Consider the following 23,112-nt stretch of genomic DNA (forward strand, 5'->3'; position numbering starts at 1 on the left):
AAGGCCTGATTCATTTGTGTGTAGCCTCGAAACCGCTATGAAATGCATCAAAGTGAATACTCATCTCATCGGTGGAAACCCGTTTCACTTCGGATACACATTGTTAACAAAACTTGCTTTAAGAAATGCTGATGTTTCCTCCTTGTCTGTGAAAAATACTGTGAACCCAACGAAATATTCAAGAATGTTGGTGAACATCAGTGACATTCTATTCAGGTGAAAATATCTTCCAAAACAAATGAGGCTGGAAATGGGAAGGGGAAGGGGGCGGGGTTATAAAAAATCAAACCGTTTGCTCACATTCTACAGATCACAACACCGCCCTCCTGGCAGTTTCCCCATTCTCAAACAACAGGACGTTCAGTTGTACACTACTTATTTCTAGGTCCAAAAATGACTGATACGGCGACACTTAATGAACGTTACACACCACTGCCATAAGAAAATACCATGTGTCTATCACACGAAGAACTAAGTGGTCTGTTTTCTGCTTTATCACTCGTTCGTTCTCTTGGGAGTCCACCACTAGCATCAAAAGGAAAGGTGGGATTACTGTATCAACATTGTAAAGCCGATCTCATTTTTTCATATATATCACTCCTTGTTCACAATATTCTTTACATTTTTTTTACCACCAGCGGCCAAACGAAAAAAAAAAAACACGTAAAACAGCTACACTCTGAGATTTGTTGTTGTTTTCCTTTTCTACCTCTAGCGCGACTGGTCAAACATCAAATTTGCACTTTCCACAGGAGAAAGTCTTGGCAGAAGCTCCGAGTCCTTCCTACTTTCATTTTCCGGACTCGACTTTCTTTCCTGAACGAGAGAGTTCGACGTATACGTGTTCACTCGACAAGGCTGTGACCCAAAAGTTCTATGTTATGAAAAACAATGACTTAAAATTATCATTAGGGTTAAAATGACATAAACATCAGCTTCTCTCACTACGCCGCTTAAAATATATATATGTATATGTATATTTTTACAGTCTCAGTGATTTAAAAAAAGAACAAAAGTTGCCTCTTGGAGTGTCGTTCATATTGCTTATTCAAAATACACCTTTCGGTTTTATCTTTTTCTCGTCCTAAACTGACGAAAACACGAACCGGTTAAGAGTCTATTTCTGAAGGACTTCCTTTCAGTAAATGCTCCTCAGTCTCCCATTCCAGAGGGAACGAGAGGGACGCGCGCGGCTCCATTCCATCTTGACATACAGTACCTCTGGAATAGAGCGTTCCATTCGAGAGCCTTTTTAATTATGATATCCCTCTATAGGACACATGATAAAAAGAGGGAGAGGGAGAGGGAGATGGGACAAGAGAGAGAAAGGAGAACGGCCTTTCATTTTGTAGAGTGGAATAAAATATAAAACGGCTTTCACTTGAATATATATATATATATATAAGGAGAGAGAGAGAGAGAGAGAGAGAGAGAGAGAGAGAGAGAGAGAGAGAGAGAGAGGAACTTGAAACTTGACCATTACAGCCATAACGTAGTGGAGTCTCCTTCACGGTATTCAGATGAGTTTCGAGTATGACTGGAAGGGCTCCTCTACCAAGAAGCCTTCTATGGATCATATGGAAGATAGATAGAAAGAAAAAGAGTTGTAAAGAGTTTTTTTTTCTTTCTCTCCGTCGTATCACCTCCTCCGGTGTGGGGGGCGATGGGTGGTCTCCTCAGTGAATGCTGACGAGGCACCAGGCCAACAATAGGCCTGTGGTCAGGAGGCCTACGGAGGCTCTGTGGGAGAGAGCGCCGTCCACGGCTCGAGGTTGTATGGCTGCTATCTTGTTACCTGAGGAGGAAATAGAAAACGGGATTTATTAGGTCAGCGAGAAGAGCTATTATTAAGATGTGTCGACAAGGTAAAAATGTTTTTGATATAGTTAGAATAGTTAAGAACCCCCCCCCCTCTCTCTCTCTCTCTCTCTCTCTCTCTCTCTCTCTCTCTCTCTCTCTCTCAGTTCCACATCGTTCTTCTAAGTAACCGAAAAATATTCTTTATTGTGAAGTAGAAACAACATTTTCTTTATAGTATTGTGTAACAATCACGTTGTTCGATTTAAATGTAATATATTTGCCAAATTCATGACCGTTTATCATTAATTATAAAAACACACACACACACACACACACACACACACACACACACACATATATATATATTTATCTATTAATATATGTATAATATAATATATTATAATATATATATATATATATAGATATTATATATATATTTATATATATATTGTATTATATATATTTATATATATTGTATTATATATATATATATATATATGATATATATAATACGATAATATATATATATTATATATATAATACTGTATATAGGTCTTGAAAACACTATAAAAGGTTTTGCGATAGAGCACTAGCATTCGTCACCCGAACGCACATTCCCAAAACTCTTTAGCAACACACACACACACAAACATTAAAAGTGACTCAAATGGAATTTTACACGAAACTGTGACCCGAAGGAAGGAAAATTCAAAGCGGAAATGTGACCCCTTAGGGAACGAAATATCGGGAGGAGGAAACACCGAGAGTATTTGCTGCGATACGAGGTCCTCTCTAGGAGGGAATTATGTTGCCAGCAAACACCAGAAATTAGAATTTTTATGGACGGAGACTCTGGATTCAGTTTACGATCGCTTCTAAAAAGTGCGCCATCTGTTCTTTGTTTTCCAATGGCTGCGAGATGCAGAGAGAGACCCTTTTCTTGCGCTCGTTTATTCCAATCTTAAGTTTTGCGTTTGTTGTCCCCCCCCCCCCCCCCTACCAAAACTTTACGTGTTTGACCTTTCTTGGCGCCGTTTCGAAAGAGGTTGTGTCAACATTTGTCTGCCAGTTTAGCAGTCGTTCATTTGCAGTTCTTTCCAGCAAGAAGGGAGAATGACTTGTATATATATAGCTATCCAACGCGAAAGATATTGAGGTTAATCCTATTTTCATTATACAGCCAACATTTCAGTAATATTGTATAAAATTCCAATAAATTTCTTCTTAATCAAAGCCACAGCCATAAAACAAATTCCGGGTTCGAGTTCCAAGCGAGTCAGAATTTCTGTTTTGAGAATATGTCGGTGATGTGCAATTTAGCTCTATTAATAAGCAGTTAACTATGCATCTAGTTGTTAAATGATGGCAAGCTGTAACCAGGGAGGAGAAGGTCCTGGGGCTTTTAAAATCAATATATATATATATATATATATATATATATATATATATATATATATATATATATATATATTGTCTAGAATACAGGTTTGTCTCCAAGAAAGAAATGCCAACTAAAATGTTAGTTACAAAGGTAATGACAATTAGATTAGCATTAGTATCATTGTAATAATAATAATAATAATAATAATAATAATAATAATAATAATAATAATAATAATAATAATAATAATAATAATAATAATGATAATAATATTATATTATTATTATTATTATTAATATCATTATTATTATTATTATATTATTATTATTATTATTATTATTATTGTTATTATTATTAGATTCTACTAATTAAATCACAAATCTCATATGTTCTTCAAGACTGAACGTTAACTTCTTCCTCCTCCTTTCGAAAGAAAAGGCTAAATTTAAAGTAACGTCAATCGGGAAAGAGAAGTAATATTATTTCTAAAGGAAATTCGCTGGGTGCAAGTTTCAGAACTTTTTACAGATTTTTTGTGGGGAGAGGAGACATTGAAATAAAATGAAGAGCAGAATCACATTTGCTTATCCCGTCATGGACATTAGATTTCTATGGGATAAAGTTCTTCGTTGGAAGGGCAGTTTTCGCCCTCGGCCACCAATCCGGTGATCCGAAGTTCGATTATCGGCCCGGCCAACGCGGAATCAGAGGAATTAATTTCTGGTGATAGAAATTCATTTCTCGATATAATGTGGTTCGGATCCCACAATAAGCTGTAGGTTCCGTTGGTAGGTGACCATTTAGTTCCTATCCACGTAAAAATATTTAATCCTTCCGGCCAGCCCTAGGAGAGCTGTTCATCAGCTCAGTGGTCTGGTTAAGCTAAGATATACTTTTTTTGCTATGGAATAAAGGACGAGATTTGACGCCGCTGTCGTTGACTGTAACTATACTATATTAGCTGACTCGACTTCACCGTATAAACTTAGCAAAACACCCAATTATAACTTCTGCCTGAGGCGTGAAGAAGGATCGCCCATATAGTAAATACTTTATAAACAGGTGCTGAACTGAACTTGGGCGCTAAGCTCACGCATTCTTCACGCCTGATGAAAACATACTTGGCAACTTTCAACTTCATGAGCCGTTCACAGCGGACGGTTGTGGGAGGGAGGGAGGGAGGGGGGAGGGTTCCCCGGAGGGAGGTAAGTACTAAATCTCGCCTCTCCATAATATCAGTGTCAGGGTCCACATTCTCATCTTGCCGGTTTTTTTTCTTCAATGAAGTGTGACCTAATTTGAACAGTTCGTTTCCAAATCACTTTCGTTCAGCCTTTAAAACGCAGGAACTGCAGACCGGTACACAAATCAGCGCCACTTTGAAACTCGACTGGATTCCCATAACCTTCTCAATTTTGAGGAGCGGGGTTGCAGTTTCTTCAGGGCGTTCGAAGCTGTTCTTCGTCGTTCCTGTCTTATTCTCGCCCTTTAACCGTTACTGCGCGAGTAGGTGAATGCGTCGTAGCGTCGACATATGCATAAACAAGAAGCGAAAATACTGTTGTATCACTAAACTGCGTCTCGGGATCTGCAGCATCCAGTTCACTCAGTTTCTTTCCCTCGTTTTTGCAGGCTTCTCTCCGGGAGTAAATAAGGGCAACTTCGTCGCAGGAAGGAATGAGGAAGTGAGGGGGCAGGAGCGCAGTAGGTGGTTTCCCCCAGGAGGGATCGCCCAAGTTAATTATGCTTTCCTTTGTCTCCGCCTCTGTCTAATTTGGTTCCTCTAATTCGTTTTTTTTTTCTTTTTTTTTCTTAGTCTTTTGCTAAACTCCATTGTCAGGGTCCGCCCTCCCTCCAATTTCTCTCGCCCCTCCAGGACTCACGATGTTTAATGGCAACTTAATGTTTTCTTATCAAGTAACCTGATCTCCGGAATACAATTGTCTTTGTTCTACAAACCAAGTGAATTTTCATTTTTATTTTTGTTTTTAATGTAAGGTGTATTTCTCTTTATGCTAAGTAAAGTCGGTCACGGAGACACTGGCGTAACAAGTTTCGTATCAGGCATGGCAATGGCTGCTTGTCCATCCGGTATTAAAAGAATTTGTCGTTCAATCTATACGGTGCATGTATTTGGCAATATAGAAGTAATATTCTGTAATGAATCAGTCTTGCTCGAACAGATAGTTATTTTCTGGTGATCTGGGAAAATGCATATTCATTTCATTTTCTGTTAAAAACGGACATAACGTGAGGCAGTTGTTGATTGTTTGTTTGTATGGTGCTAATACGTTGCATGGAACCAGTGGTTATTCAGCAACGGGACCAAACGGCTTTACGTGACTTCCGAACCACGTCGAGAGTGAACTTCTATCACCAGAAATACACATCTCTCACTCCTCAATGGAATGGCCGAGAATCGAACCCGCAACCACCGAGGTGGGGCGCTAATACCATACCAACCTCGCCGCTGAGGCGCTGGCGGTTGTTGAGCATCGCAGCTTGCGTAGAAATATGTTATGTATATATTATATATAATATATATATATATATATATATATATATATATATAATATATATATATATATATAGAGATATATATTAACTCCACAGGTAAGTGTTCTTTCCTTCTGAAAAATGCATCAATGAAAACGGGAGTGCTTCGACGGGGTTACAATGAAAAAGGGAAGGCCTCGACTGGGTTACAATGAAAACGGGAAGGCCTCGACGGGGTTCCAAAGAAAACGGGAAGGCCCCGACGGGCTTACAATGAAAACGGGAAGGCCCCGACGGGCTTACAATGACGGGTTCCAAAGAAAACGGGAAGGCCCCGACGGGCTTAACCCAAGAGGCGTTACAATGGCCCAAGACGCTTTAAAACAAATGGGGAAAAGGAAGGCCCCGATCGGGCTTACAATGAAAACGGAAAGGCCCCGACGGGCTTACAATGAAAACGGGAAGGCCCCGACGGGCTTACAATGAAAACGGGAAGGCCCCGACGGGCTTACAATGAAAACGGGAAGGCCCCGACGGGCTTACAATGAAAACGGGAAGGCCCCGACGGGCTTACAATGAAAACGGGAAGGCTGACGGGCTTACAATGAAAACGGGAAGGCCTCGACGGGGTTCCTCTTTTGCCAGACGTGAGATCATTCCAACTGGATGACCAAAACCGTAAAGCTCTGAAACCTAAGAGCAGGGGGACGACCAGGGCGTCCTGGGAACGATAAACACACGTTCCTCGAGAATCTATAGTTCGCACCCGGTAACCGAAGTTAAGTGTCTTATTGTACCTAGTCGTTAATCCATTGTTGGATGTCACCACTGGGTAGAGCAGAGCGAATTAATCTTCGCCCCCCCCCCCCCCCAACCCCCCCCCCCCCCCCACCCCTCTTCCCCCCACACAGGATGAACCTGTTTATAATTCCTATTCTATACCGTCTCTCATCAAAGCGCGACAACCTAAGCAAATACTGATCCGACCTCCAGCTTACCTGAGATGCGGGCTAAAATCTACAGCCAAATAGAGCGTTGTTTCACCAACAAAGATTAAAATAAATACGATAAATTTTGTTAGAAATCAATTTCCTGTACTGTTTAACATGCGCATTATTTATTTATTTACATTTTTAACTAATAAATAAATCATAAATGTCCTACCTTAAAATTCCTGTATCTTTAATTCAACGCGAAACACCTTTTTCACAACTTTTCAGGCTTTCCCACAGGGCTCTCCTACCCGCCCCCCGGCACCCATCAACAACAACAAAGTAGTTTGTAGGCTTACTCCCAGAGCAAGCAAAAATGCAGGGCCAAGTACGCAACTGTATGAGTGTATACTTTTGCCGCTAACTACCTCCACACACAACTAAATCAATCCTTTGGATTAATGATGTTGTCGTTTCAGCCACATCACGAAGAAAGGAACTTCAATAAAAAATAACAAAAACATTGGCATATAAAGCCAAGCAAAAAAGGACCGATGCCCAACGCACGAGCTTCAACTCGATTGTACTTTCGCCAACGTGAAATATATATATATATATATATATATATATATATATATATATATATATATATATATATATATATATATATATTCACGCACATTCTATATGTATGTATATATGTATATGTATAGATATATATATAATATATATATATATAGATATATATATATATGTATATGTATATATATATATATATATATATATAGATATATATATATATTATATATATATATATATATATATAATATATTTGAATATAACTACGAACTATCTATCATTATGATCTTATAAACCCTTTAATCCAATTCTCACAGACGTAATTGTGTCAGTCTGCATCCTTGGGTGTATCAAGAGACCAACATTAAAAGAGTTACGCATAAATTTTGGGAAGAGAAAAGAGATTCCCATCTCGACCCAGACAGCCATAAAGGAGAAATGATTTACAAATGCCCGAAATTCGAGCTCGTATTTTCGACGACTTTCTCATCCGTTTCCTGAAGTCAGGCCACTGCGTCGTTCTTGATCTTACTCTGACGTTTTTTTTTTTTTTTTTTAGCTTCAAAGATAATCAAGGAGTGATTTTTTTTTATATAACCTTCATCTCTTTTCCCGGGAATAGGTTTGTTTTGTGGCAGGTATGGCCGCCTCTCTGTCATTTCATCCAAGAAGGTAGCTCATTTTATGTTATGTTCTCAAGTAATGTCGTCATTTTAATTGATAGTTTTCAGTGCTTTGGCGAAAGTAAAGTCGAGTTGATGCTCGTGCGTTGGGCATCGGTCCTTTTTCGTTTGGCTTTACATAACAACGCTTTTTTAAATTTTTTTTTTATTAAAATTCCTTTCATCGTGACGTGGCTACAACGACAACATAATTACTCCAAAGGGTTGATTTATTTGTGTGTGCAAGTAGTTAGCGGCAAATTCTTAACCCAGGCTGCTGCTGCTACCGCAGTCATCTATCAAACGAGAAATGAATTCATTGCTAGTGTCAACACATGCGCGATGGGTTTCAACAGAGCGAGCTTATCGGGACTTCCTCGCCTTTAATTTTAGTGTTACAGCTTGAATGGGCTGTTGGCGAAAGCAGAAAGGTTACGGTTAGGCGAAAGAGAAAAAAAAAAAGAAAAAACAGAAGCAATAAGACCTTTCTGAATCTGTGTATTAGAGGGAGAGATATAATCACTAACTCGTAAAATTGGGTGGGAAAAGAGAACTTGTCTCGGAGGCCAGTGGTTTTGTCTTAGTTTCGAGATCCCTCTTCAGGAATGAGCTCTGAGGGGAAGAGTTAAGTATATCTTAGTTTAACCAAACTGCTTACTATTATGAGATCTGAACCACAGCATATGGAGCAATGAATTTCTAATCACCAGAAATAAAGTCCTCTGGTTCCGGATTGGCAGCAGCGGGGAGCGAAATCGGGCTACTAGATTGATAGACGAGTGTGCAACCCACTCGTCCAATGAGGAACTAAGCAAAAGCAATTTGAGATTGGGCGTAAAACCCAGAAGAGGAGTCCTTGGTGGTACGTGAAGACGAAGTGTGAAATGTCAAACGTCAAGTCTACTAAGTTCCTCATTGGACGAGTGGGTTGCGTACTCGTCTATGAGTCTGGTAGCCCGATTTCGCTCCCACCAGAGGAATTTTTTTTGGTGATTAGAAATGCATTGCTCCATATGCTGTGGTTCGGATCCCACAGTAGTAAGCTGTATATCCCGTCGCTAAGTAACCAATTGGTTCCTAACCACGTAAATATAACTAATCCTTCTGGCCAGTCCTAGGGGAGCTGTTAATCAGCTCAGCGGTTTGGTTAAACTAAGATATACTTAACTTTTCCCCTCAGAGCTCATTTCTGAAGAAGGATCTCGAAACTAAGACAAAATCACTGGCCTCCGAGACAAAGTTCTCTTTTCTCACCTAATCGTACGAATTAGTGATTATATGTTTCCCTCTACTGCATAGATTCAGAATGGTTTTATGGCTTTTGTTTTTTTTTTCTTTTTTTCCCTCCTAACCGTAACCTTTCTGCTTTCGCCAACAGCCCATTCAAGCGGTAACACTGAAATCAAGGTCGGGGAAGTCCCGATCAGCTCGCTCTGTTGAAACTAATTGTGTCGACACAAGCAGTGAGTTAATTTCTTGTTTGATAGATGACTGCGATGGCAGCAGAAGCCTGGGTTAAGAATTTGACATAAGGCCCGCGCCCTTATCAACAGACACTTGTTGAGAATTGCAGTTCTACCACCTCCTAGTGCCACTTATTTCCAGGGGGAAAGAGTGCTGAGTGAAACAAATGTAAGTGGAAAGAGAGAGAGAGAGAGAGAGAGAGAGAGAGAGGACGACGAGAGGAGGAGAGAGAGAGAGAGAGAGAGAGAGAGAGAGAGAGAGAGATGAACCACCTTCCCAGCAAATTTCCCATTTTATCGAATAAGATTTGCACGAAGGGTTTCGATTACTGATAAGATTATCTTCCCTTCTCCATATTCATGAATTTGAAAAGCTTTGTACCGTCACATTTTCAACTCGCCTTTAATTCAATCAACACGACAGCTGTTGTTTATCAGAAGTGAGAGCTATCATATTCCCCCCGGCTATTGGCCCCTCTCCAAAAACATATATATACACCTCTCCGAAATGATGAACGTTTCGCCATGTCCGCATTCAAACTGATACGTGAGAGTCCACTGTACATAGAAGCTGCCACTTTGTTTCATTGTCTCGTTCGCAGATGGCTGCGCTATGGCCGTTGGTATGTATGGACTGCGACTGCACCTCCTATCTAGCTGGCTGACAGATGTCAATGGCTGTCGTTAATTTCCACGTGTTCCCGAGGATTCCGTCCTCCTGTCGGCCGTAACCGGTTTATGTACGGAGATTCCTCCACCGTTTGATGTCCGTCAGTTTGGGGAAGTCGTTTGAGAGTGCCGACGGTGTCAGGTTGCGAAGTTTTCATTCGGGGAACTCTCGGCGATAGAGATCAATCGTTTCCCGCGTTTTGCATCAGAATCAAACGTCTTGCAATTGTCATTATTCCCACGTAATTACCATAATTCATTTGACCGGCCTAAGGTCAAAATTCTAGGTTTGCGTCCAGTTAGAAGGCTCCATGAGCACTGGGAAGTTTCCTGGTCACAATAACTTTTACGTGTCATGAAAACCCACAATTATATATAAGAGAATATTACTATGTAAAACAAGCAGACTTTCGATCCTCGGTGTTTGAAAATCTATGTTTGTTTTACATAGTCATATTCTCTAATGAATAATTGTAGATTCTTATGACACAGATTGTTCTATCAGGAAATTGTGAATTTTTAACCTGACTTTCATATTAAGAAATACATTTGAAATAAGATAATGTCCCACAAAATATAAATATATCACTCTGTCATATTTATTAAGTTTAATTAACGAGTTTTAGCTGCAGAATTTCATTAGAGATAAGAACAATTGAATAATTAATTTTGTCCTCCAAAAATCTCTAATTTCGTTTTGACATTCAGTTACTGTAACTCTGTATTCTTTAAGCGTTTACGAATATCACTGCCAGTAAAGTGACCTAGGAGATCGTAGACAATAGCTGTTGGCTGTTGGTTTGGGGAAGTAATCCACACAAGATATCTCTCGTCAATATTTTCCCTACAAAAAAACAAATGCTCATGACGTAATTCTTGGGCAGACCGACTAGAGAAATAAACTGACGTATGTTTGTGGGTCGTGTAGATTATGATGTTAGAATTTGTGGAAGGGTAGGTCAACAACGTTTGATTGTTAGGACAGAAGGTCATCCGTCACCTTTGGATCGAAAAAGAACGCCCATTTTGATCCGTCTGCTAAAAAAAACAAATAAATAAATAAATAAATAAATAAATAAATAAAGAAGACAGTGACCAGATATGGGGGAGAACATTAGATAAAAGACTCCTTTAATTGTTTCAAAGTTCATTAGCGATTTTTCAACGCTATCCTCTCAAAGGAAGGCGGGAGAGAGAGAGAGAGAGAGAGAGAGAGAGAGAGAGAGAGAGAGAGAGAGAGAGAGAGAGACACCGTTGCGCATACGTGTCTCGAGAGAGGATGAGAAACGGAGAAGAGAACATGGAAAGGAATAAGAAACAGCGAAGACTTGGGAGAATGAATTTATAGGTTTGAGAGAAAACGTAATGGGAGAGTATTTCATACAAGGACTGATAATGCCTTTTACAGATTCGTTAAACGTAAACAGAATCGTTTATAAACCATTAAAGCTTCTACATATATATATATATATATATATATATATATATATATATATATATATATATATATATATATATATATATATATATATATATGCTTAAAAATCACAGTAGTTGCACGTGACTTCATTAATAAGTAAATATCACAAGAAAATTATATGAAGAAATCCAAGCGCTTTTCGTCTTTACTTGACAATGTCTTAGTGAGGACGAAAGCGCTTCGATTTCTGCCTATCATTCTCATGTGATATTCGCTTATATATATATATATATATATATATATATATATATATAGATATATATATATATATATATATATATATATATATATATATATATCTATATAAGAGAGAGAGAAGAGAGAGAGAGAGAGAGAGAGAGAGAGAGAGAGAGAGAGAGAGAGATACCGTCAATTTCCACATTCGCCAGGACCCCGGTGAAAAAGGGCTCGGCTTATATTTTTCTTCATATTACAGGATATACGTCTTCTACTCGAACCTTACTACATCCTTAAACGGAGGCTTAATAAAGACAGACTCCTTTCAGAACTTCCGCTAAGATCCTTACAGAGGCCAAATCTACCAAGGGATAAAAGACTCTCGCAGCTCATCTGTTGAAGTTGGATATTTTACTACAAGCGTTGAAATAGACCCCATCCTCGCTTCGTATAAGAACATTCTGTGCGTTGTGACTTTCGGAAGAAAAATATGAAACATATTAGCTGGAATATATTAGTCACATCTGTGGCCACAACGACCTTTGATCTTATCGTTATCATGTATTTCTGGACATTCATTTTCTACCAAAAACCTCCCAATCCGAAAGAGTGATAAACCTGTTCCTTTAACCGAGTTCAGTGATTCATCCAACGAGCTGTCAAGAAGGATGAGAATTTTAAACTCATTTCTACATAAAAATGTCGAAGTCAGACTTTTATTTGAAACCAAAGCGGACCACCCATCTCCTCTACTGTCAGGTAATTTTGTGGTTTTGGTTTGTAGACGAAGATGCATGAAACCTAGTAATAATGGAAGTTTTCACTTGAACTGTGCAGGTATAATGAACTCAATCACACTGAAAAGTGGAGTTCGAAATATCTGGTAAAATTAACAAGACAAAATGCGCGAAAACAATTAATATTAAGTTACTGTAGATAGGGTGAGTTTATTCCAAACTCCAGTGACCAAGGTAACGACAACGGACATTTGTTCATAATATAAGCTGAGATAAATTCTTATCATTCTTGGGACATCTGTGGAAAGAAAGAAAAAAAAATGGATGTTTCTCCTTAATGCGAGTTTGAAGACCACCACGAAACGAGTATTTTTCTTCATTTCCAGTAAAAAAACTTCTAAGAACATTAAGAAAACGAGAGCTTAAGAGCTGCCTATGGCCGCTGTACTTACATGCACACTTACACACACACACACACACAAACAAATTCTGCCTCGGCGGAATGAATTCACAGACTTCGGTCTCGAGATCTCGTCCGTTTTCAAATCAAATCTTCCAATATTATCTTCCTAAATCATTTTATATATTTTCGGACACGCGATTGCATTACTTCGATCGCTTTTACATCTCACGTTATTTGGTCATTCGAATTTTGATTCGTAAAACAAGACGAAATTGCCCTCCCTCCCTCCCTCTCTCCCTCCCTAACGGCCGTGTTCGCATGAGAAGATTAGTCTAAGATTGAATAGAAATGGATATTGACTTTCATGATTAATGAATGCGTCGCAGATAGAACTGCGTACCTTCTCAACCTGCTGATCATATTTTTACCTATTTATTCATACACGCAACTGTACACTCACTCACGAACGTATACACACAGACACACACACACATATACATATATTTACAAACACACACACACACAAACATACATACATATATATATATATATATATATATATATATATATATATATATATATATAACAAATACCAAAGGAAAATGATAGGCATAAAGTCAGTACCAAGCGCTTTCGCCTTTACTCAGGCATTGTCTGAAAAAAGACGAAAGCGCTTTGTATAGTCTTTCTTAATGTCTATAATTTTTCTGTGGTATTCCCTTATTTTGTGATTTTCAAGCATATATATATATATATATATATATATATATATATATATATATATATACATCTATGTGTGTGTGTTTAACAGCTATATGCCTTTTTCCCTTGTGGGGTTTTGCTTACAAAATATATTAAAACTTCCTGCAGCCTGGGATCGATGTCTGATTACCAGAAATCTATCCTGGGTAGCAGGCAGGCAGGCAGGAGACAGAGTTGTGGCAGTGGGGTACATACGGTCCACGAAGGAAGAGAATGAGAGAGAAAGAGAACGTTTTTGGGATGGGAAAGTCTGAACCTTATTCTGGGAGGATTTTGGAGAACGCGAAATTAAAGGTATAGACGTCAGAGAAACAGACGGCTTAGTTGGAAGTTATGAAGATCCCCGAGTAAATGGGGATAGATGCAATGTCCTGGAGATGTGTTCATGAAGTTGACGTAGAAAAACTGGGGCAGGAGGACAGATCTTGTTAAATTTTGCGCTACTAAAGACAGATGAAAGTCGCGTAAATGAATGCAAGGTGAGGAGGTGAGTTCCTAGTAATAGATCGAATCAATATTTGTATGGAAGATTTGAAAGGAAAATTAAGCAATACAGGAATTTAGTCACAGAAATAACAAGGCGTGATCAGACTTCCAGCTTACTCGGGATGCGTGCAAGGTTTTTCCATCCACTCATAAGTTGTAAACATTATTTTCTTAGCTATTAACGTAAATTAAAGCGAGGTAAAATCTGCAGTCAAATGGAGCCTTGTTTCACCAAGGAAAATTAAAATAAATACACTCTATTCTATTACAAATAATTTTTCTGTACTGTTTAACATGCACATTATTTCTTACATTTTCATCCTAATAAATAAATCATAAACATCCTTTCATAAAATTCCTGTATCTTTAACTGAACACATAACACCTTTTCCAGACCTGTTTAGGCTCTTCAATCAACAGAGCTTTCCTATCCCCAACAATGACAATAACAAAGTAGTTTGGTCATGAGAGAAACTTAACAAGTTTAATAAAATAAAAAATGAGCATTGTATATGGATGAGAAATGGGCTAGGATAAAGACACTCACATGGAAGAAGTTACAGAGGATTATGCAAAATTCTAGGGCTAGTTATAGTGTCAGCACGATATTTTTGTGATTAGAAAAAGGTATGGAAAGGGAACCATTACACAGTGGGATGTATGTGGAACTGAGAGGTTGAGCGAACACTAAAAGGATATGATTTGTTTATACAGGCACAGGATAAAACAGAAGATCATGTGCAGGCATGCAGGAGGATGGATGACTAAGCCAAGAAGAAAGTGGGTAATAATAATGATAGATTGGTGAATTTGAACATTTCTTTGAGAAACTCCACTGCAGGCCAGATATGTAAAAAGGAAGGCTAATGAACGCATATATATGATAATATACAGCACAAATGTAGCTTTATTGAATGTGCAGGATGGAGGGATGCAAAAGTTGAGGGGTTAGTACAAATATGACATTGCTCTTGGTAGTGACAGATGATGAAGTAAGGTCAAAGAAGAAGTTGACAATTAAGGAATCGACTTTATAACAAGTGAAAAAGGAAGACTGGATGACCAGGGTGGGCAAGAAGATACGTCTGTATGAGGGAAGATTTCTAAGGGATTGAAAGAGCAGAAAATCGCTCTCTTATAGTAAAAAGCTAAATGGGACAGAGTTGGATTTAATGTTTAACGGGACAGTCACAGACATATACTAGCTTTCCTCTCTCTCTCTCTCTCTCTCTCTCTCTCTCTCTCTCTCTCTCTCTCTCTCTCTGTAGGAATATCAGTACAGACGCCAACCAATCTTCTGCCAGACTGAGCCACGCGCCTGACGTCAATCTTACCTTCAGTTATATAAACGGTGATGGATGCAGGCTCCGTGTTGGCAGCTGCGCAGGTGTAATTTCCGGAGTCCGCAGGTGTTGCGTGCGTTAGCGTGAGCCGGGAACGAACCCTGGGTCCTGTGTCTATGTGGACGTTCACCCCACCTCGCTCACGGTCGTAGTTGATCATGCGGGTGTTGTGGTACCAAAATATGTACTGCGGTGCCTCGGAGCTCTGGGGAATGAGAGAAGGACCCGGTCTGGATTAGTTGGGTTTCATAACTTATTTCTTTATTTCACTAATGATCTGGTACATATTAATAGACATACATCCCCAAGGTATTTGTCATTTGTTAAAGTGTAGGCAAAGAGACTTTCGTGTGCTAGTTTGACTCTTGACAGAATGAAATTATTATATATATATATATATATATATATATATATATATATAATATATATATATATATATATGAGTCGGTATGGCTAATGATCTCAGAAATCCTCCCTTTTTTCGGTAACAGCCTCAGTTCAGATACTTGTTCACTGACAGATCAACACCTTACTCGACGAGTTGCCACAATTGTCTTACGAGACCTTAAAGTGTCATAACTCTCCCACCAGGAGCTGTATTTCAGCACCGATGACAATGCCAAAAAGTCATGTGAACGATACTATAATAACCCGATTCTGAAATACAATAAGTGACGGCAGTTGAAAAATACAGTAAAATAAAAAGAATTTGTAATCGAAGCAAGATCAAATTCCGGGAAGAATCCATTGAAAACCTAAACAAAAATCTGGTTCCTTCTTGACGCCTCAAGTGAGGGTCTTATCACGCATCTACTATATACTTAGGCTCTGAAGTAGAAGGCTAGAGACTGGTTAAAAGAGGACGAAAAGCATCTCGGGTCGCGTTCAAGTGTTCCCTGAGAACACTCAGAGGCTTCAGAAGCACCATCCTGGCAACACAACAAAAAGTCAAAGGAGGCGCTACATAACGTCGACGAGAACAAAACTTGTAACTGGATTACAGCTTAAAAGGGGTCATCGTACATCTATCAAGTTCCATAACTATGCAGACGCCGCAGGAGAAAGAAAGATTTCTCTTCGCTTCTCTCGCTTTCTTTATTATTCAAAGTATTTCCTAATTGGACGAGTGGGTTGCCGATGCGGAACCATGGGAATTTATCTCTATTGATTAGAAATATATATCTCGCGTCCCACAATAAGCTGTAGGTCCCGTTGCTTAGTAAGGAACCAATTGGTTCCTAGCCTAGTAAAAATATCTAATACTTCGGGCCAGCCCTAGGAGAGCTGCTATAATCAGCTCAGTAGTCTGGTGAAACCGAGATATATACTTCACTTATGATTTAAAAGTTTACTGCTGTTCCTCTACGCTTCCTACTTTCCGCTGCTCAAGCTCGGGAAAGGTGAGCGCGCGGCTAAATCCTACGCAGGTTTTCAAAACCTAAGTCTTCGTTACATTTCGTTTCATTTTCATTCCTTTTGTTGGCGGTTCTTTTCATTCAGAAGAGCAGAAGCTTTTATCTAAATGGCATCGCCATGAAATTGCGTAGATTTCCCCGTGAAGAGTAAAAAGTCTCCCCTGGCAATACATTCATTTCTAATGTTCATTATGAATGGATTCTGCTTGAGAGAAGCCCTCAGGACAAGCAAGAGAACCTTAAAATTGCATGACCGAAGATCGAAGGCTTTGGAAAGTATTTGGGAAAGTTTTGTTGTTTGCTTTTTTTTTCTTGTTTTCTTGAAGGGGGGAATGAATAATAAAAGACACCATTTCGGGCGATATGTCTTTCTCGTATACATAAATAAATGGCGTTCTGTATTATACATTTTCACTTGGCGCCAGCATATTTTTTTCTCCCAATCTCGAATAGCGAAATGTTTAATGAAGAGATGTTGTCATTCCGTTAAGGACTGCAATGAACTATTAATATCTAAAGATGTGCTAAGGTAATATTTAAAAATTGGTACATAATACTATACTATATATATATTATATATATATATATATATATATATATATAATATATATATATATATATATATATATATATATATATTTTATTATGTATTTATTTACTAAATATTGCACTACTAAGTACAATTGATTGCACATTCCGCTATTAGAGTGAGAAAGTAATATATATATATATATATATATATATATATATATATATATATATATATATATATATATATATATATATATATATATATATATATATATGGTGACCCCACACCGCAGAGGGTGACGAGAATGTTATAATTTCTCCGAATTCTCCCGGAATGGGAATGTGATTGCCACTGGACTTATGTGTAGATATAGCTGCTACACACTGGAAACTCATCAGCAGTGCATCAAAGCTCCTACCTATACCAAATGCAATACATCATTCGTGTATTATTGTGTTTTCTGTTTATTAATGTTACTGATATACAATATCTCTTGCATCAATCTATCCAACACTTTCCTGGCCTTCTTGTCTTCGTTCCCCACAAATACCCTGTTAGCTACCCTTACCAATCTCTAATCACATACTGAAAATATTCTGGTTTATCCCTTCACTGGTACTAATCTTTTCATCACTTGTGTACGTCCACCTTTTTCGCCCTATCAATTCTTCCTACATCATAATACACTGACAATTCGCCTCAATAGCTTCCACCTCTTATTTTTTTTATACATTCAACATCCGTATATCAATTGCATCTTGTCTCCCATAGAGAATTCAAACTATCAAATCTTTTGTAAACGCCCTGCTGCCCTTTTGCTGAATCTATTCTCTGATTTGCCTCTGCTCATGTCCTGCCATCTGTATCAGAGATAACCAGGTCAGTATGTCCATCATGATGTTAACATTCATCGCTCCAGCTTCTTGGTTTCTATTGACCGTCATAAGATTATCCTTGTCCATATTCATTACTCTCAATGCTCTCCTTTGGTCAACAATTTTTCTACTCTTTAATTCGTATCTATCCTCATCTACAAGCGTCAACATTTCGCCAATTCATTCATGTCATTTTCCTAACCCGCAACTTTGCACGTACATCGATTTCTCAAAGATAAAGTATTTGATATACCTTTTTTTTCTAAAGCCAACATCACCAAACCAATCATATATGACTGCCTCTTCACTGCCTGCATAACAAGACGTGATCCAACCTCCAGCTTACTCGTGTAAGATTTTCTCCTCACGCACAAGTTGTAAACATGAATTTCCTAATTTGTGAAGTAAATTAAGAACTTACCAAAATCTGCGGTCAAATAGAGCCTAGTTTCACCAACGAAAATTGAAATAAATATGCTATATTTTATTAGAAATAACTGCTCTGTACTGTTTAACATCCACATTATCCATTTTTTACATATTCCTTCTAATGAATGAATGAAAAATAACCTATCGTAAAATTCCTGTATCTTTAAATCAATGTGAAACCCCTTTTTCAGACCTTTCTAGGCTCTTCCATAGACCTCTCCTACGCCCCAACAAAAAGAAGAACAGCAACAAAGTAGTTTGTAGGCTTACTTCCCGACAAAGCGAAACCATATCGGTCATAATTATTTGCTGTCTATACCCTTAACTTCTCAATAATCTCGACAAGGCATCTCTGCTGCCTCAGGCTTTTGGAGCCATGAATGCCACAAGCATTTTATCTCATTTTCCTCCAGACTCCTCACGTTGCTGTCCTTAGCATAAACTTCTTCCACACACGTTCTCCAAAGTGTAATCCAACACTGTTCTTCCCAGTAAGTCCTTTTATCATCTATTGCATACACCTTCTTATTCGAAATCTTCATATATCCCTTCCAAACTATACTATACTACATGTTATGCCCTGTTATTCTAACAGTGGAATAATGATTCCTCTCACTCATTTCTTCCAAACTTTACCTTCATCCACACATTTGCAAGGGAATGAGTTTTTAACACTGACACGCAACACACACACACACACACACACACACACACACACACACACACACACACACACACACACACACACATATATATATATATTATATATATATATTATATATATATATAGATATATATATCTATATATATATATATATATATATATAATATATATGTATATGTGTGTGTGAACGTTCGTGTTTCCATTTCTGATTATTCAAATCACCGGCTGGACACGCTGTATTTGTTTAAATTTTGAATGTTAATGAGTTCAGAATCATATGATTTTCAAGTGGAGAATGTAAGAAAGACGGGGAAACATTACACTAAATGGATCTGCGTGAATACGATTCGAGTGCAAAGTTAATATTTCTTTAGCGGACAGTAATTGCAGGTCAGATTTTTTCATATGGAAATTAATCACATTCACACGCACTTCCACACGGGCAATCACATACATTTATATATATATATATATATATATATATATATATATATATATATATATATATATATATATATACATATATATAGGATATATATATATATATATATATATATATATATATATATAATATATATATATATATATATATGTATGTGATTGCCCGTGTGGAAGTGCGTGTAAATGGGATTAATTTCCATAAGAAAAAATCTGACCTGCAATTACTGTCCGGCTAAAGAATATTAACTTTGCACTCGAATCGTATTCACGCAGATCCATTTAGTGTAATGTTTCCCCGTCTTTCTTTACATTCTCCACTTGAAAATCATATGATTCTGAACTCATTAACATTCGAAATTTAGACAAATACAGCGTGTCCAGCCTGTGATTTGAGTAATCAGAAATGGAAACACGAACGTTCACATTTGAAAAGACCTTTGAAATATGCCTTCTCAAATCTGAAACGTATTTCCGTGGGCGGGGCTCTCCATTAATTCCAGGATCGATTCTTAAGGAGCAGGGTGCTGAGTGAAAAGGAAACTATACCAGCTTTCCATGACCTCAAAATGGAAGCCTTATTATTATTTTATTATTATTATTTTTTTTTTGGTCTATCACAATCACCCTTTTCGACTGGGTGTTTTTTATAGGGTAGGGGGTTCTGGGTTGCATCCTGCCTCGTTAGGAGTCCGTCACTTTTCTCACTGTGTGTGCTGTTTCTAGAGCACACTCTTCTGCATGGGTCCGGGAGCTACTTAGACAGATAGTTTTTCCAAGCTCCTTTCCAGGGATGTTGGGATCGTGCCTCCTTAGTGTTCCTATGATTATGGGTACAATTTTCACTGGCATATCCCATATCCTTCTTATTTCTGTTTTCAGGTCATAAGACATAAATTTTTTCTCTCTCTTTCTCTTCTACTCTGGTGATTATTATTATTATTATTATTATTATTATTATTATTATTATTATTATTATTATTATTATTATTTATTCATCATCTTCAATGGTGCGTTTTCATCTTGGAAGTTCTTCCTTGAAAATTCTGCTTCAAAAACTGTTTCCAATCATCTACAAATTCTATCTTCTTCAGCTGAACTATGCTTCCCTTTGGGTGGCCTTCTCTTCTCCTTCTCACCAATACATATTTCATTAGTAATTCTGTGGGTTACCTTACAATCGACGCGCCTACTTGATTACATGGGTGCGTCAACGTCTTCAGCCCGTGTTTCCAAATATTCTCTCTTATCCCTTCTTGGCTTTCGGTTTAATTTCAGTGCGTTTCAGTTTGCGTTCACCATCCTACTCCTAGAAGTTTGTTTCAGAAGTTCGTCTATTCCTGGTCATATCCCAGATCTCATCCGATATCCAAGACTTGTTACTAACTGATATATATACATCCTTGAGGTCATGCTTCCTCCAATATGGCTTTTAGAACTGCAAATCCACTTCTAAATTCATCTGCATACGCTGTTGATGTTAATTTCCAAGCTTTGCGATATTCAACCTAAATACATTTGCTCCCACTGTAAAAGTAAAGCATACCTTAGTTTAACCAGACCACCGAGCTGATTAACATCTCCTAGGGCTGGCCAGAAAGATTAGATGTGTTTACTTGGCTAGGAACCAATTGGTTACTTAGCAACAGGACCTACAGCTAATTGTGGGATCCAAACCTCATCAAATCGAGAAAAGAATTTCTAAACAGCAGAGAAATTCCTGTGACTCCGCATTGGCAGCAGTGGGGAGCGAACTCGGGCTAACAGATTGAATGGCGAGTACGCAACCCATCCGTCCACTGAGGAACTTGCTCCCCTGTAGATTTCTGTATGCTTATCACTATCATTATCATTACTATCTGGATTTCTCACTCCCCGTGGAGTTTTATTGCTGTTGGTTTCTTTATAACGCCAAGCTGGTGATGGTATCATTATGTCCTCATATCTTCCTTGGCCTTCTGAACTTTGACTCTGAATGAGTATTACGTGAATAGACCATGACTGAGAAACAATAACTGAAAAGCAACGTTTACGTCCTTCCCAACCCCCATAGAGAGAGAGAGAAAAAAAACCGTCGAATCTTCAAATTTCATTAAAAGGTAGCTTTGTATGCCGCTCTATTCGCCAGGTTCAGAAGATTTGCGTCTATAATTTCCTTATCATTATAATTCTTTTTGTTTGCCCAGCAGGATAACTTCACCTTTAACGATGATAAAACGTCATCCTGAGCGCTGTGTTGAGTGGAAAAATGTGACGCAAATGCATTCTTGACTTCGCAGAGGCTGGGAAACATTAAAATCGCAAAAAAATGAAATAGACATCTACTAAAAGAGAAATGTCGGAGTGAAATCGTGAACAACTGTTGAATTAGGAATTCTCAACATGGTATAACGCAATCCAGCTTCATAAACAATGAGAAACGCATTAAGCATAATACTGAATTCCACACAATATGCGAAAAACAAATGAGAGCGTAATCCTACACGCACTGGTAATGGTAAACATGGTAAAACGTAATCCGAAATTTTTAAAATAAAGGATTGGGAAGTGTAATTAAAAAAAAAAAACGCTATCATGAGAGCCGAATTGAAATTAAAAAGAAAAAGAAAATGAAAAAAAACTTTTTCCCCCTTTCCTACTCCAACCTGCGTCATTTACACGGCGATATAAAAAAAAACAAAAACAAGTAGTAGTAGTTTTACATCAAATGAAAAAAAAAAAAAAAAAAAAAAAAAAAAAAAAAATAAAAAAAAAGGCAATCCTTAACTTTGTAGTTGAAAAAAAAAAAAAAAACACGCCAACCTGACGTAAAAGAATAAACGAGAGAAGTGGATATCCTTCGGCTTAAGCAGGATCAAGTTCCTTACCTGTTGAATATAACAGTCCAGGGATATCGTGGATCCTGTGTCGACGTGGTACTCTCCATGTCCAGGTATGACAGCTCTCGGTACAATGACGTCCAGGTAGACCAGGCGGGATAGCAGCCCTCCCCCCGTCGAGATCTGTGAGGAACACACAATGGACGGGTATTTCAATGTCGCATCAGCACTGCAGCAAATATTTTGAAAGATAACTTAGACAAGAGGGACATCAATGAAAAAGATAAAATGTATATATGTAAATACACAGGATACGTCTCAAGTATTAAAAGGCCCATTAAAAACGCTCTGGTTTAAAATTTAAGGACTACTATATTTCGGTGGACTGACTTCCACCCTTATCAAGTACTTGATCAAGAGTGGGAGCGAGTACACCTGAAATATAGTCCTTAGCTTCAAACCAGAGTGTTTTAATGGGCCGTTTATACTTGAGATGTATATATATATATATATATATGATATATAATATATATATATTCTATATATATATATATATATATAGGTATACAA

General features: G+C 38.0%; 1 protein-coding gene across 2 annotated transcripts in view; it reads right to left on the reverse strand.

The window, feature by feature from the left end:
* Window positions 1-263: 263 nt before the first annotated feature.
* The window catches only part of LOC135220497 (hemicentin-1-like), a 669,901-nt gene continuing 647,052 nt past the window's right edge, over window positions 264-23,112 (reverse strand). For both annotated transcript variants that reach the window (XM_064257637.1, XM_064257636.1), the window contains 3 exons: window positions 22,591-22,725; window positions 15,362-15,575; window positions 264-1,795 (listed from right to left, as the gene is read on the reverse strand). In XM_064257637.1, the coding sequence (XP_064113707.1) occupies window positions 1,677-1,795; window positions 15,362-15,575; window positions 22,591-22,725 (468 nt within the window). In that variant the 3' untranslated portion in view covers window positions 264-1,676. The remainder of the gene's footprint in view (window positions 1,796-15,361; window positions 15,576-22,590; window positions 22,726-23,112) is intronic.

The sequence above is a fragment of the Macrobrachium nipponense genome, chromosome 2, assembly GCF_015104395.2.
Source record: "Macrobrachium nipponense isolate FS-2020 chromosome 2, ASM1510439v2, whole genome shotgun sequence".
In the NCBI taxonomy this organism is placed as follows: Eukaryota; Metazoa; Arthropoda; class Malacostraca; order Decapoda; family Palaemonidae; genus Macrobrachium; species Macrobrachium nipponense.